The sequence below is a fragment of the Fukomys damarensis genome, unplaced genomic scaffold (genome assembly GCF_012274545.1).
Source record: "Fukomys damarensis isolate Sample0158 unplaced genomic scaffold, DMR_v1.0_HiC HiC_scaffold_16, whole genome shotgun sequence".
Taxonomy (NCBI): domain Eukaryota; kingdom Metazoa; phylum Chordata; class Mammalia; order Rodentia; family Bathyergidae; genus Fukomys; species Fukomys damarensis.
Genome location: NW_022900928.1, coordinates 60,358,529 through 60,374,780, shown reverse-complemented (window position 1 = coordinate 60,374,780; position 16,252 = coordinate 60,358,529). Strand labels below are relative to the sequence as shown.

The following is a 16,252-nucleotide window of genomic DNA, read 5'->3' as shown; positions in this document are numbered from 1 at the left end:
ATATATATAATAGCAAAATGTATCACATGCATATGGGTATGTGGTTTTTGGTTGTTTTATGGGGTTTTGTTGTTGTTGTTGTTGTTGTTGTTTGGTATTTGTTTCTTTTTTCTTCCCACCCCCCCATAGTGCTGAGGACTGAACTCAGGGCCTCATGAATGCTAGGCATACACTCTACTTCTGACCTAACCTGCCCCTTAGGCCCATTTTATATATTTTTATTGAAAATTAAACATTTAAAAAATATAATATGGAAACTCCCGACACCAGGTTCCCCTCCTCTCCCTGGACTTGTTATTGTTGCTGCTTGTTGATTTTTTGGTTTGTTGTTGTTATTTTGTCATTGTTGTTACTGATGTACTGCTACTTGTCTGTTGCATGGCTTTCCTGAATTAATTCTGTAAAGTCTGTATTCTTTATCATGTGTGGCCTCTGTTCAGTTAATTTAGTGATCAGCTAATGGATAGGTAGAAATTTCCTTAAATGTCCTAAACCAGTAAATCTCCCAGTCTTGGCTAAGTGTTTCTTTGTGTGCATTTTAGGTTGTGGCTTCATCAGTCAGGTAGGCAGTTTACACCTGTGACTTAATCTCTGCTTCTTGCTTGTGCAGAGCCTCAAATTCAGGTGAGAAATTACAGCTTTCTTGGGTCTTTCCTGAGAATGTGTACCTCTGCTCATTCATATGGCCTTCTAGATTCCCAGGAATTTGTATAAGCTTTTCAGTGTTCTATAGACATTTCATATCCCAGTTTTTTCTTTTGATTTTTTTTTTCTTTAGACAGGGTCTCCCTATGTAGTTCAGACTGGCCTTAAACTCACAGTTGTCATCCTCCCTCAACCTCCTGAGTGCTGGTATTACTGACCAAGACTGCTATGCCTCACTTTCCTTTTGATTTTTTAACTCAGCCTTTGTTAGTCCCAGCTGGAATTATTGCCTTAAGAATTTGCAATGTTTACAAATGCCCTGGCAATAAGGCTATTTGCACAAAGGAAATTCTGAGTCTGGTTAAATAACGCCAAGCTCTGAGAATGAAGCTTGAAAGGCAACTTCCAAACCGGTCACAATGTGACAGATGCCTGAGGGTGAGGTTTTTTTTGGAAAGGCCAAGCTGATGTTGTCTCCTTACAATGGCTGACAATTTGCTGGTTCTCACAGCTACCACAGTTGCAAGTTGTTGGTTTCTGAGGCTACCATGGAGATGGAAAGGATAGTATGAGGCAAGTCAAACAGCCACAATGTTCAATCTTTTTAGGGCTACTCAACAATTTTTATGAAGTAAATGTTTCCAGATTGTTGGAACCATCTGGTTAATTTCTAGTGTTCTGAAAAGTTTGTTCTGACCATTTTTGCCAGTGTTCTTGTTGATTTTTTGTAGGAATGGAGTTTTCACTCCATCACTCTCTAAGTGTTTCTTTTGGAACACTCATACACATTACTTTAATTCAATTCTCATTTTTTGTTTGTTTTCTTTCTACTCACAAAGCAATACACTTTTTTGTTTCCTCCATTAGGAAAGTATAAAATTCAAAGGGAAGATATGAAAAAACTATTTTCTAATTTCTTACAAGTTTCCTTGTGCTGCGATGCTGAGTACAAGGTGGACCTACATTGTTTCTGTCCAAAGAAATCACTATAAATCCAAATGCAGTCATTTTAGGTCTATGCCAGTCATGAAACAATAAGGCTGGAGACATTTGGAGTATAGGAAGAGCATATGTAATATTCTAAGAAAACAGGGCTTCTATGCCTGAGTTTCCTATAGAGAAAAGAACAGAGCTTCCAAATAGAGCAGGTATGTGATAATTACTCGATCTTAATTTCACTTTGGCTGGTATTTACCATGTCTCAACAGCCGTCTTTAAATAGCAAAGGTTGAGATGAATGATAAGCAAAATAAAATCATCATCCATATATTCCCCAAACTGAAATTGGAAGAAGATCATCGGTGACAGGTAACTAGTGACTGATGATTCATTCTTGGTGGATATCTTGGGTCAATTCCAGAAGGCATTGTGTTCTCTGGAGGGGCGGGAAGAAGATTTGCATGTCTGACCTCATGCAAAGCTCCAGCTGCAGAGCATATAAACTGAAGGAGAGTAGTCAGTCATCAGTCTTACCAGCGTTAGACTCAGCACTTTCCAAACAGCTCAAGACTATGGCAGCCCTCCGTTCCACTTTTCTACCACTGGGGCTGTTTCTGTACCTTGGACTACACTTTTCTTCCGCCAACTTTACAAATTTCACCGACAACTGCATGGTCTTTGCTGAGGTCTTCACCACCCAAAACCCAGGAATTGAGATCGAGACAGAAGTTTTTCAGGGCAAAACGATCTACACAAGTGAGTAAAACCCATTCTTTCTGCTGTCTTTTGATCTCTGGGAGGTGTTACCCAGACTTTCAGAACACACCCCTTCTCCGTTTCTTCTCTCAGATTCACAGAATATGTTTTAAACCAAATGGGAGGTGGGGAAAGAAAGCAAAAGGAGAATATGTGTGAGATTGGATTGAAGGGACTATTTTTGTACATTCCCTGTCCAAATCTGAGCCACGCCATGCATAAAGTTGTAATACTCAGGTTAAGTGAACCCCAGCAAGAGCACACCTGGACCACATTCTCTGACTTCAGTGAAGGGAGATGATAACTGCCGCCCATTATATAGTCTTTCAATCTACTGACAAAACAGTGCCATGTAAATGACTGTACACTGCACAACTCCAGGAAGTGCTATTTGCATTTTTTCTATGAATGAAAAATTTCCTGACCTAGAGAGTAGGGAAAATCTTAGGTCTGAGAAACCTGAAGCCAAGAAAAGTTAAACAGCTTACTTAGAGTCTTACTGCTAGTAAGTGGCAGAACCAGCTCTTCTCATCCCTAATCCATATTTTTTTCTTAGGAATGTCTAGAAAGCATTTTATAAATATTGCTTTTGGGATCAACCAAACCTACAAGCCAAGGAATATGCTATTTAGTTTCATGACAGCTATATTTACTTTGTATGTATGCATGTATTTAGTCTTCATACTGACCTTCCAGTAGATCTCATTATCATTCCCACTTTGTAAATGTGCAAGTAGAGGCACCACTGGTAGGTAAATTATACAGGTCACAAAGCCACTGCCTTGTTGTACTGAGACATGAACCAGCAATCCAGTTTCAGTGACCTTCCCCTCACAGCACAGCTCTCGTTAATAAATAATAATGAGAGCAAACAGTTCCTATTATATCCTAGGTATTGTTCTAGAGGTGAATGTTGTTATCTTCCCTTTTTACAGAAAAGAACTGAGGCATGGGGAAGTTAAAAATTTACTCATGGTCATCAGACTGTAACAGAGGCGATATCTGAAGCAAAATAACAGCCAATATTTGTTCAGATTCTATCTTCTTAAAAGACTTAACTAAATTTTTCAGAGACCACCAGTATGACAGCCACACTCAGGGTCTACAGGTTCCCTGACTTAGCAAGTGGACAACCTGACATGTTTCCACACATCCTAGCTTGTCTTTTCTTTCTATTTTTTCTTGGGACTGTTACTAAGTGCTTTTGTTGTGACAGGGCTAACTATGCCCTACTCCCTCAGGCAGTAGATCTTGTTCTACCAGAGTAGGGAGGATAATCTTGTAATTCAAGATAATTATCTCATCTATATGTATCTCATATAGATGAGATATATATAAGTATATATAAGTTTTATATATATATACACACACACACACACACACACCTGGGGAATCACAAGCATTACTACACAAGACATTACAGGTCTCTGATATAAGATAACATGTCATAAGATGAAAAATTTTGCTACTGAAATGGGAGAAAGAGAAGTTTCTCATATGAAGATACCATGTAGATATGGGAGCCTTCTGAAAAGAGGGAGTCAAGAGAAGGAACACACAAGATGATCCAGTAGGGTAAAAGTGTGATCACAGCAGTTCCAGAGGTGCCAGATGGAGCCAGGAAAATGGGGAAAAGGAAAATAATCCAGGCTCCTTGAATGCCCACACACTACTATGCACTTTGTCAGGCTTCCTCTCAGCACAGAACATTCAAGAGCTCTATGGTCCTCTCACAATAGGAATGCTTTAAGGTGAGGGTCAAAATCCTCAGCCCTCACGGCTGAGAAGAGCCATATTCCTCACCCATAATACATAGCAGGTTCCATTACTGCCTTACAGAGTATCACTGCCAGGGCTCAGAACTTCTGGGGACTCTAAGTAAATGTGCCCCCAGGCCAACACCTTTCCTCATTTTGGTTTTGAAATCCTTTTCCATCTTACATTGTGTCAACATTGAATGGCTTGGGTGATCCCAACAGATAACAGTAGCTCAGGCAGTGTCTGAGAACAGGTTCCCAGGCCTGTTTTGATATCAAGGAAAGAAATCTTTAATGCAATGATATGTACATTAAGACTGCGCTGGGTCAACTGCTTCCGTTTTCTATTTTTGTGAGCAAAGGGAATGTAATTAGCCTGCCTTTCTTTCTGAACTAAGCTTTAAGGCATCACACCACATTGGATGTACAACTTTTTTAATGGATCAACGAATACTTATTTTGTGCCTTTCCAGTGCCATATACTAACAGTCAAGACCACAGGATATAATTAGGTGCTCGATTAAATGTGAGAGGAAAAGAGGCCTAAATTGGTCCAGAGGAAAGACATGAGCAGGATCTAGGAGTGAAACTAGAGCTGGGATGTGTGATGAGAAGGAAGGATTTCAGATAGGCAGCAAGTCGTAAACAAAAGCCAGAAGTAGGTATGGACCAAGCATGGGCCAGGTGTAGCCTTGGGCATTTCAGAACAGGGCCAAACCAACTGCCAGTAGAGCAGAATTCAAGCAGAGTAAAGCTAGGCTTGCAGTCCTAAACACCAGGAGCTGGACATTATCACTGATAGGACAGAGGCAGAAATACCGTGTAAGACAGTAAATGTTTAGATGCTATAGAGTAAGGACATGTGGAAGTCTTCGGACTGGAGTGTGTCCTGATAGACAAGGTATGTGAGAAAGTCTGGCTGGGACCACAGCAAGTCACAAGGCAGCCTGAAAGAACTTCCAGGAATCCAGGAAATACAGGTGCCTAGGAGAGGAGCAAGGAGGGCTTACCTAACAGTGAAAGGGAGAAACCAGAAGAAGGAAACGGAAAAAACACTTCCTTGAAGGGCTGATAGACTTGACGACTGTGACATCATCATGCGTCACTGCCACCACACTACGTTGCACAGACGTACAACCAGACCAAGTCCAGCACTGTGAGATTTGGGTCATCTGGCCTTGACTGGCAAAGCATACAAGCAGGCCAGAGAAGTATGGTGGACTAAAAATTATTTTAAAACAATTGCAATTTATTTAATATCTGTCATGTATTAAAATTTTTATATTCCTCTCTTAATTGTCCCTGAAACCTTTCCAAATAGGTAACATGACCCCAGGTGAGAGACAATGTTATTACCCTCAGACTCAGAATGAAGACAGGTGTAAAGTGGGTATTCAGGATATGTGTGCGGCCCCACATGATGGTATTATAAGCAGCTAAGTTAGAGAGAAATTAATATACAGTCAGAAAAGGAGCAGGCCCTCAAAGAAATCAGTACAAAAATCAGAAACATCAAAAATTGTGGCTAGGGGGTGAAGGGAGGGCAGGGCCAAGGGGAAAAAATGAGAACCAAGACCTGTCATGTAAAGGTACAAGATCCCAGTAATGAATGTAACTGTGCTGAATACCTAGAAGGTACCAATAAACTCAATAAAAAGGAAAAAAAATTGTGGCTAGAAAGAAATTTGAAGAGAGCCAGGCCAGGCCTCAGGATGGAGATGCAAGAGTTAGGCCTGCAATAAACAGCAATTTGAGATTGGACTATAATTAGTACTCCTGGTCCATGGGCCCAGATAGCCATCAGGTACATAGGTGGGTGACCAGAAAATCCAGACCCATACTTCCCTCCCTTCCCCAAAATGCCTTTGCTCTTTCCACGTACACTTGCTTTGTGCCTCGTTTCCCTATCAGATCAATATTAGCTAACTGGCCATACTTGTACTCACGTAGGTTAATTGTAGTCTGACCCACATTATACTCACGTTGTGATTTTGCTGTACAAATTACCCCTGACAAAGGGCCTCATTGGACATCCATTTGGGTCCCTACACAGAACTCCAGGGACTATTCTTCCCTTTATTTTCAATAAAACTCTCTAAATTTCTTCCTTTGGTCCTCAACTTCATTCCTCCACGTTGTGAGACTGTGAACTTGGCATGTTTGACATCTAACAAGTAGAGAGTTATATCTTTCCTGCATTAACAGCATGTGCTTGTAACCCCAACATTCTTCAAGGCTGAGGAAGGATTGAGCTTTGTGTGGGCCACTTAGCAATTTAGCAAGACCCTCAAAATGAAAAATAAAAAGAGTTGGAAATGTAGTTCAGTTCAAAGGCCCTGGGTTCAATCCCCAGTACGCTAGTAAAAAGAAAGAAAAGAAAGAGGGAAAGGAAGGGAAGGGAAGGGGAAGAGAAAAAAGTGTGGCATGAATGATTAACAGTAAAAAACAAGGATTAGAGGTGACACGCTTTGCTCTTAAGTGCTAGAGGCAGAATTCAGATCCAGGGCTGTCTCATGAGCCTATTGTGCTACATGCTCCACTTTCTTTGCTTAGTGAAGGAGAAATCTTTGCAGGAATTTAAGGCAGTTGAGAGGCTGCCTGGCAAGAACAGCAGCCTGACATGGCAGATTGTACTCACAAGGGACATCCTAAGGGAGGGAATAGACTAAAATTCAGTGTTATCTTGAAATTCCTTCCCTATTTCCCTTGAAATTCCAACTCATCAGAATATTGAATTGACAAGAATCACAAGGTCCCCTGTAAATGTTTGCCTAGCTGGGTCAAGGCGGAGACTCACCTGAGTGGAAAATAATCCTAAAAGGTTATTTGACAGGTACTTGGATTGGGGCCCTGTGGCTCTGAACCAGCACCCCTCCTGCACCTTCCCATACCTTCAACAACAGAGTCTAAGAGAATTAGCATTTCCGGGGCCAGAAGCAGGTCTTTACTTTTACTTGGCAAAAGTGTTCCCTTATAGTCACAGAGCACTTTCCAGGAGCCCACCTAACCCTCTCACTTGTCTCCACACTTGCCCTGACAGGAGGTCCAAACCAGAGCCAAGGGTAGGTCTTTTGTCCATCTTTCACAGCAGAAAATTTGGAAGATACAAGAAAACCACTAGGAAAAAAATTAAATAATCATCTGTAATCTCACTACAAAGAAATCCCTACAGTTAATGACTTCATATACTGTATTTCCTTCTAGACACTCTTCAGCTTCTTTTATAAAGATGAGACCATGCTATGTGTACTCACTCCTTGTAACATTCTTTTCTCACACTTAATTTTTATTTTATGCCCATATCTCTTGACTCACACAGCACAGATGGCTGACTTTTCTCACCCTTTCTTCCTAGTTGGGGTTCCTGTGAGTGACGATGTTAGCACGGTGATCCTACAAGTCGTGGACAGGCACAACAACTCGGTGGGCCTCTGTCAAGGAGCCAATGAGGACTGCAATGGCAGCGCCCTGTATTACCTGACTCACCCTAACAACACATTCTTCAAGGCAAATTGTGTTCTGAACTCCAAGGACATAGCTGACAAGCTGCTGTAAGAACTTATCTGATTTTGCTTTGGACCTTTACATTTTTATTTTGGGTTTTACAGTTTTATATTAACCCCAGAAGACTAAAACTACACTCCGGATATGGTGTCATTTTGTACTGAAAGGGCAGGTGTGACTATCAGGTTGTAGCCACCATCAACAGCTTAATCTCAGAGGGTTATGCTGATGGTGATACTGCCTCCTTCTGTCAGGCTCTGGGACTGGTCAGACTTAATTGGCTTTGGAGGAGGTACTAGTGCACCCACAGAGTAAAGTACAACAGCAGAATCCAAAGGGAGCTGCTACTAATCATCCTGACAATGACAGTGGCTGCTTACAAACCAGCCATGGCTGACTACAGTGAAGACTTTCCTTTCATCTCACCTCATTAAAGCCTGCACTCTCCAAGCAGGACAGATAAAATACCAAATGCTGACAGTATGCAAGAGAAACAGTGCAGTTCCGTTGTTGATGTGGTTCGTAGACCACTCCTAACTCACACACCTAGTTTCTCTGCTTGTTCAGCAAGGGGTGGGAAGCACAGGAAGTAGGGGACTCCACTGCAGTAGGAATGGTGCTGAGGAAGGTACAAATGGGATATGAAGAAGTTCCAGCTTGCAATAACGAGGTTGGTAAGGCTCATACAAAAATAATTACTGAGGTGAAGCATCGCTTCATCAGCATTCCCTGAACTCCAGATCAAGGACAGATGCTCTGTTAAACACTTTCATAACTTCCTCTACTTCATCAGAGCACCTATCATAACTGTGATCAATAATTTAACAGGCTAGTTGAATATTGATTAAAACCTGCCTCTCTGAGGACATTGCGCATGGATAAGAACCAAGCCTGGTTCTTGTTTGCCATTATCCCTTCAGCGCCAAGTATAATGACTGGCATGTAGTAATCTTTCCTTAATCATACACTAAATGTATAAACAAGGGACTTATAACATAATGGACTCTCTGATATAATAACAACCGACCAAGCTGTATGGGTCATTAAGCACCTAAGATGTATCAAACATTGTTGACAACAAGAGACTGCACTCAAGAAGCTGGCCTTCCAGTGGGGCACAACAGCAATTCCATGCAGTACAGAGGCCCATCTGTGATAGTAACAATAGGGAAAAGCAACTTCATAGAGAAGGTTACCAGTGAGGCTCTGAGCAGATGCGACCAGGACAGGTGTTACAGACAGAGGGACTGGCTCAAGCAAAGGGGTGTCTCTGCCTGAGGAGATTTCAGGGTGCTGAAGCTGGTGGGATAGGAGGGTGGGTTGGGTGGTCTGGAGGTAAGACCATGGAGGATCTCAGTCAATACACTATAGAGCACATCTATATTTAATGATGGGCTAAGAGGGTGGGATGCTCCAGAAAAGCAGAAATGTGAGCACAATTTGTGAATTTCACAGATGAGGTATTCACTATATCTCTCACTGGTTTCCCTTCCACAGAGTCCTCCTTGTCGATTTCAACCACTCAGCTGTTTTTATTTCAAGGAATCTAGGAGGAAAAGGTGAGTTATTTTTTAGCCCATGTGCATATTTGTCAGTAAACATCCTAGACAATGACTTTGTGGGTGCTTTAGAAAAAAGCATTTTCTTATCCTGCAGCACTTAGATACCAATTGAATCTCCCAGTAGCTTGGAACCCACATAAAATTTTACCCAACCTCTTATTCCAATGCCCTATAGGAAACAAAAGCCCTCCCCAAGAGTTCAGCAAATTCCAAGACATTTTCATGGTCACCTATCACTCCATATGAGCTATTTCTAGTCAATATCACAGTCTTCCTCGGGTTCTACAAAGAATCCTCACACATACAAATTCTTTATTGGATATAATAGACCTTTTCCAAATGGTTTTAAGAGGGATGAAGGTGAAGGGTGAGAAATTGCAACAAAAAAATGTTGACATCATAGAAATATGAATAATCTCACTAGTTCTTAAAGTGGCCTTTTTGCCACCAACATTATCACCAGGAATTTTCTCTGCCTTTTCACAGGTGGTAGCCCCCAACTTCACACTCTCCTGAGGCTCCTCACTCTTCTTTCTCTTATCAATTCCCTTTTTTTTTCTCTTAACTTCCCTGTAAGGAGCTAAAACAAACTTTTAAAATGAGGTTAAGAAATGTAGGCTCTTACCTAAGACCACCCAGCAAAATGAGGCCTCCAATTCCACTTTTTCCCACTTTTCTTAGACTTATACTAAAACTGAAGAAATAACTTTTAATCAAGTTTTTACATACAAGATTCAACCAAGAACAAGAACTATTAGTCTTTTCTCAGTGTCCAGATGACAGGATTTCCTCATGAGCCCCAAACACTGAGATATCTAGCACACTGCCTACGTTCCTGCCAGTCATGCATTGCAAAATGTGCTCAAAGGGGATAATTATTTCCAACAACAAATTCTGAAGTGATTACACCTAACAAAACTATTATGTGAAAGCCTTAACTGTTTCTTTGGTAACTTTCAGTCCAATAAGACTGAGATGTTATTTTCTTTCTCAAGGACATTTTTGAGATGAATACTTGCATAAAAGCTGAGGGTGGCGGTTCTAATCAGGACACCTTAGCTCTATGGTGATAAAATCCAGTTAAAAGAAAATGGCTGGGAGGGCCAAGGATTTAGCCCACTGGTTCCACCACCTGCCACATAAGTGCAAGGTCTTGAGTTCAATCTCCCATGCCAAAAAATCAAAAACATATTCTCAAGCAGTAATAATGCCTGTCTTCTTAGAAGATGTTTCCTAAATGAAAGGAATTACTGAATATATACAATCATTGGTCAAGGGATTTAGCTCTGTGGTTCCGCCACCTGCCTCGCAAGCCTGAGGTCCTGAGTTTGATCCCCAGTACAAAAGAAAACGGCTGGGGCCAGGGATTTAGCTCAGTGGTGCCACACCTGCCTCACAAGCGCAAGGTCCTTGTCCTGGGGAAATGAGATATGAGATAAGAAGGAGTCACCAAACTGGACGGCACCCTCCAGGTGTACAGAAGACTAAGCCTGGGTAAATCACTGGACATTTTCCTTCCTCCTTATCCATGTGGTCCCTTCTAAGGTCCACTTAGACCCTTGAAGGTGTCATTGCCAAGCTTTACCTTTCCCAGGATCAGACATGCCCCCAGAACTATAGGCCTGGCTTTCTCTGCTTCTTTGCAAAATAACCTCAGAGAACCAATGTCTGGTCAGGTCCCTGCACATAAAAGTGACCAGTGCCTTACAAACCAGAGACAGAGGTCAGGATTTGGAAAGGGCATCCTTTCACTAACTTTAAAATGGAAATGACAGTGTTCAGGACTAGAGGATGCTGAGTTCTTACAAGCTCTTGAAATTAGCAAGAACATAAAATTGTGCTATTCTGAATCAGACTTATACTAATTAATCTAATATTAAGGACCTGAAGACATTTGAGGGCAGGCTATCCCCAATCCAAAAATAAATTCAACAGTTGTAAAAATTCAGTAGGTCTTCCCCTGACATCACAAGACTGCACGATCTTCAGGATGTCTTTGTGTGACTTAACACTCTATACCCCATACTGTCCCTGTCTTAGTTACTTTTCTCTCATTGCTGAGACAAAATATCTGACACCCAAAGTTAAAGGGGGGAAAGGTTTATTTAGCTCACAGTTTGTAGAGGTTTCAGTCCATAACCAGCTGGCTCCAAGGCAGAGTGGCTTGACAAGGGGGCATCACAGAATAGAACCAGTTCATGGCAAGCAGAAGACAGCAAAAGTAAGCAAGCAAGGGACCTTAACAGCACCTTTCTGCTCCTTTTATCTTATCTGGGGTACTCCGGGGGGGGGGTGCACTCACACCCTTAATCCTAGTGCCCTCAAGCCTAGCACTGCGCCATGAATTAATTCCAGCATTATAGACTCCTGATCCAGCCACCCCTGAAAAGCCCCACCTATGAGCACTTTGGGGAAACATCCAGACACAAGCCATAACAGTACCCCTCCACTGCATATACATGGAAGGCACTGGAGAGGTACTGGCTGAATTTGACTCTTTAAACTTTGGCTCAGCAATCTATCAGATTATCTTCTTTTTCTAGTACTCACCCAACCATCCAAAAGAGATTCTGACACCACTGTTTATCTGTTCCAGTGATACCTACAACCTCAACCACCAGGATGACTTCTACCAACAATCTGAACACAACCATGACTATCGACACAGCCGTGACCATGACCACAGCCCAAACCATGACCATGGCCCAAAGCAAGACTACAGCCCAAACCATGACCACAGCTCAAACCATGACCACAGCCCAAACCACAACCACAGCCCAGATCAAGACCAGAGCCCAAACCAAGAATACAGCCCAAACCAAGACCACAGCCCAAAATTTGGCTGTGAGACCCTTCAGTAGCACCATTGCAGGTGCCATTCACATCATGCTTGTTTTTCTTGCCAGTAAGCTCCTCTTCTAAAGGAAACCAGGAAAGCAATTACATAGTTTCCAGTGCAGCCTCCCGTGCTCGGGCTCTAGACTAGGACTTGAATGTAGGTGAATGAAGGCTTCAGTTGTGCAACTCCACTGCCCCTATTTCAGAGTAAGAACTGGGGTACTCGCTGGTGGGCATGGGTCACACCAATGTTCAACTGGACACAAATTTAGATTTTTGTAAATACACAGACCTAGCCTGACTATAGCCTGGAATTCTGCCTTTGGATATAACAGCCACTCCAAACTTTTGTTCATAGCCAAAGGATTCCTCTGTGCCTCCTAATTTTCTGGAGGAAGACTCTTTCCTTACGTTCAAGATGATCTCAGGTTTCTGACCAAAATCCTTCTAGAGGAAATAGAATTCCTGTGGCTGGGGGACTCAAGAAGGATAAATAGCTTTGAGAGTATGGCAACTTCCCATCTTATCCTTAAGAGTAGATTCAAAAGAGCAAGAGGATAGGATGATGCCATGTCACCAATGATAGGAAAAATTATGTTCTTTGTTCTAAATCACACCAAATAAATGATACTTGAAACAAGAATTACTGTGTTAAATTCAAATTTAAATCCTTAATGAGTGATTAACTTACAATTTAGAGAACGTTACCAAATCTTTGGGGGAGGAGAGTATTGAGGTGGGCAGTTTTGAGACAGCATTTTGCTGTGTAGTTCAAGCTGGACTCGAATTCACTACATAGCCCAGGCTGTCCTCAAGCTTTCAATGATCTTCCTGCCTCAGCCTCCCAAGTGCTGGGATTACAGGTGTGCACCACCATGCCTGGCTCAAATCACATTTCATTTATGTATTAAAAATCAATGGAAGGGCTGGGGATTTAGCTCAGTGGTTGTGCTGCCTGCCTCGCAAGCACAAGGACCTGAGTTCAATCCCCAGTACCAAAAAAAAAATTAATGTAATGATGTATGTGTATATGTTTTCAAGGCCAAACCTAGGAGTAAATTTATCTCAATTTTCATTTTCCTCAAGTGCAAAATGGGTTACCTTTCCCTCTATAGTAATTTCCACTAAGAAATGGGCAAAATACTTATATTTATAATACAGTTTAAAACTAAAAGAAAGCATGGTGTTTCCAGTAATAAGCTTGTAATAAGCAACAGTTTTAACAATAAGACCAGATTCCACAATGCCAATATTGTTTTCTGATCCCCAAAATCATGTGCCTTTTTAAAGTTCTGACTCTTAGAATACTGTCATGATGTTCCACATGACACCTTTCTGTTTGTAACTGAAGATAGCCTCCTATCCGCTGTTAGCCAGTTTATTCCCATATGCTTGGCCTGAGTTGTCATAGAGACAGGTTGTCTGTAATTCTTTGCCAAGATCAAAAAAGTCACTAGAGCCAAGTGCACAGCCAATTTCCTCCTTCAATATCAACCATCTACTAACAGGAGGGCTGAGAAAAATGGCACACTCCCAGCTTCTTCGGAGAAACTGCTCATGAGGTTGACTCCACGTCATCCCTGAGGGAGGAGCAACAACAGTCCCCTCCAAAGGCCTAGCAATGTTATGGGATGAGGAAAAGCCCATAAGTGCCTATCTGATCAACATTTATCTAACATTTCATTACCATTACTACTAAATACTGTAAGAAGTATCCTAATTTTTATACTACAAAAGATGTTGCTTTTGGATGGTTTCTTATGTTGAGGATTTGCAATAGCAGGGATTGAACTCGGGCATTCTATGACTAAGCTACGTTCCCAACCCTTTTTACTTTATTTTGACGCAGTTTCACTAAATTGCCCAGGCTGACCTTGAAATTTTAGTTTCCTGCCTCAGCCTCCTGAGCAGCTAATGTTCCTGCTTTTGTTTTTACCCTCCCCTTAGCAAAAGTATAAAAGGGATTTTACTACAGTGTAACCATTCAAACATATGTATGGTTTAGATAATAGCTGCCCTCTACTGCTTCAGATTTATCCAGCAACAGATATTTGTTGAGCAATTATTATATGCAGGTATTGTTCTGAGCTCTTGAGCAAAGCAAAGATCCCCTCTCTAGTGGATCCCATCTCAAGATTCTCTCAAAATGTTATTGATCCTCAAACATTGTCTCTATGCCAGTGCTGTTAGGTGTTTTCACATGTGCCATGTGTGAAATTCTCACAAAACAGCACTATCCTGAAAACTGACTGATTGTTCTCATGTTTAAAGATAAGACAACTAAAGTTCAGAGAAGTTACATAACTGGACTCGATCACAGAGCTAGTATGAGGAAGGGCAGGAATACAGACCTGCTCTGAAGACTGCTTTTTCATTTAGCTAAAATGTACTGAGTCGGCCTTGACCTTGACTAGCTGAGTGATGTGAGATAACACTTGCCCTGCTTCAATAAGTGAGTATATAATAACAATGCCATTTATCATAGCTGTAATAACTACTCAACAAATGGTAGCCATTATTATAATGTGTCTCTTTGAGCTTATTCTTCTTGGCATTTAAATTTCTTGAATCCAGGCATTGATGTATTTCATACGCTTTGGTAAGATTTCAGCCATTATTTCTTTAAATAGTCTCTTAGCTCCTTTCTCTCCTCTCCTGGAGCACTGCTTCTACACATTTTGGTACACTTGATGGTATTCCACAGGTCTTTGAGACTGGTCATTTTTCTTCATTCTTTTTTCTTTCCACCCCTTAGACTGAATAATTTCAATTGACCTGTCTTCAAGTTCACTCATATTTTTGTCTGTTCAAACATGCTATTGAACCCACTAACGAATTTTTAATTTTAGCTATTATGCTTTTCAGCTCCAAAATTTCTATTTGGTTTCTGGTTATGACTTGAATCTCTTTATTATTATGCTCTGCTGTTCACACATCATTCTCCTGGCTTCCTTTAGTTCTTTAGCCAAGATTTCCTTTTGCTCTTTGGATATACTTACTTAAGGCAGTTGACTTAATATCTTTGCCTAGTAAATCCAATTACTGGTCTTGGGGGCAGTTGCTATCAAAATTTTTTATTTCAATGGACCACGCTCTTCTGTTATTTTGTATGTCTTATATTTTTGTTTAAAAGTAAATGTTTACAGTGAGTAACTCCAGAAATCTGATTCTCACACACAACCAAGGTTTACTACTGATGTTGAAGGTTGCAGCTGTCCATCTGTTTAGTGACTTTTCTAAACTATTTTTGCACAGTCTGCATTCCTTGTTGTTCATGGTCACTTGTCTCTTTTCTGTTATATCAGCATTCAGACAATAATCTTATGGATTGTTTTAAATGCCAAAAACTAGCAGCTTGTTTTTTCATTAAGCATTGCCCTGGTAGCTGTTTATATGTTATATTCCAGAGTTCTGAGAAAGTTGATTCTGACAGTTTTTGCCAGCTTAATAGTTGCCTTAAGGGCCCAGTACTTAGATCTATTTCACAAATTTCTGTAACATCACTGGGCAGCTACTATAGTTATCTGCCAGACCTCTGCTAAGCACTATACATGAATTATCTCCTTCAACCCTCATACCAACTCTATGAAATATGGCCATTTCACTGATAAGGATACTCAGCTAAGAAAGAGAAATCATTTCCCGGAGTCACTCAGTGAATAAGTAGTGAAGCTGGGTTTTGAAAACTGGCCTATACAACTTCAGAGCTACAGGACACTCTGAAGGTTCCTGAGTAAATCCTGCATCATCTGGGATTACACCAGGATAACTGGCTCCCCAGGTCACATGACAAGAAGCAGGTGTGGGTTCCCCTGCTGACACAATAAACAGGCTACACGCTCCAGCTCCCACTGCCTGCTGCCATCTCCAAGATAAACTGCATTGAGTCCTGACCCAACTTGCTAAGGAAGAGTTTCGTATTTATCTTTCATGGCTCAGCCTCACCCTCATCTCAGTTTCAACATGAAAGGTATGACAAATACTGACTTTGCTACAAGCCAGCACCCCAGCAAAGATATTCTGTTATGAAGGGAAATTCTTAAGTCAAAAAAATCTGAGCAGCTGTCTGCGATCACCCGGCGGCGTGCGCGCGAGCTCCCGGCCTGTGCGGGAGCTCCCGGCCTGTGCGACAACAGACCCAGGAAGGACCCAAGGACCCCAGAGGGGGTTTTTTTCAGCTGCCTGCCTGCCTGCCTGTCTGCGATCACCCAGCGGCGTGCGAGCGAGCTCCCGGCCTGCGCGACAACAGAC

At 41.6% G+C, this 16,252-nt stretch overlaps 1 protein-coding gene across 1 annotated transcript; it reads left to right on the top strand.

The window, feature by feature from the left end:
* The first annotated feature begins 2,052 nt into the window (after window positions 1-2,052).
* LOC104852886 (placenta-expressed transcript 1 protein) lies at window positions 2,053-12,617 on the top strand. The gene is made up of 4 exons (XM_010610714.2): window positions 2,053-2,340; window positions 7,453-7,648; window positions 9,099-9,160; window positions 11,760-12,617. The coding sequence occupies exons 1-4, from the start codon at window positions 2,058-2,060 to the stop codon at window positions 12,083-12,085; spliced, it is 867 nt and encodes a 288-aa protein (XP_010609016.1). The 5' UTR covers window positions 2,053-2,057; the 3' UTR covers window positions 12,086-12,617.
* Window positions 12,618-16,252: the final 3,635 nt, after the last annotated feature.

Excerpts from the sequence above, each read along its gene's own strand:
- LOC104852886 (XM_010610714.2), top strand. The coding sequence starts at position 2,058 with ATGCAAAGCTCCAGCTGCAGAGCATATAAACTGAAGGAGAGTAGTCAG. Across the intron at positions 7,649-9,098 it reads GACATAGCTGACAAGCTGCT|AGTCCTCCTTGTCGATTTCA; the intron begins GTAAGAACTTAT and ends TCCCTTCCACAG. Across the intron at positions 9,161-11,759 it reads AAGGAATCTAGGAGGAAAAG|TGATACCTACAACCTCAACC; the intron begins GTGAGTTATTTT and ends TATCTGTTCCAG.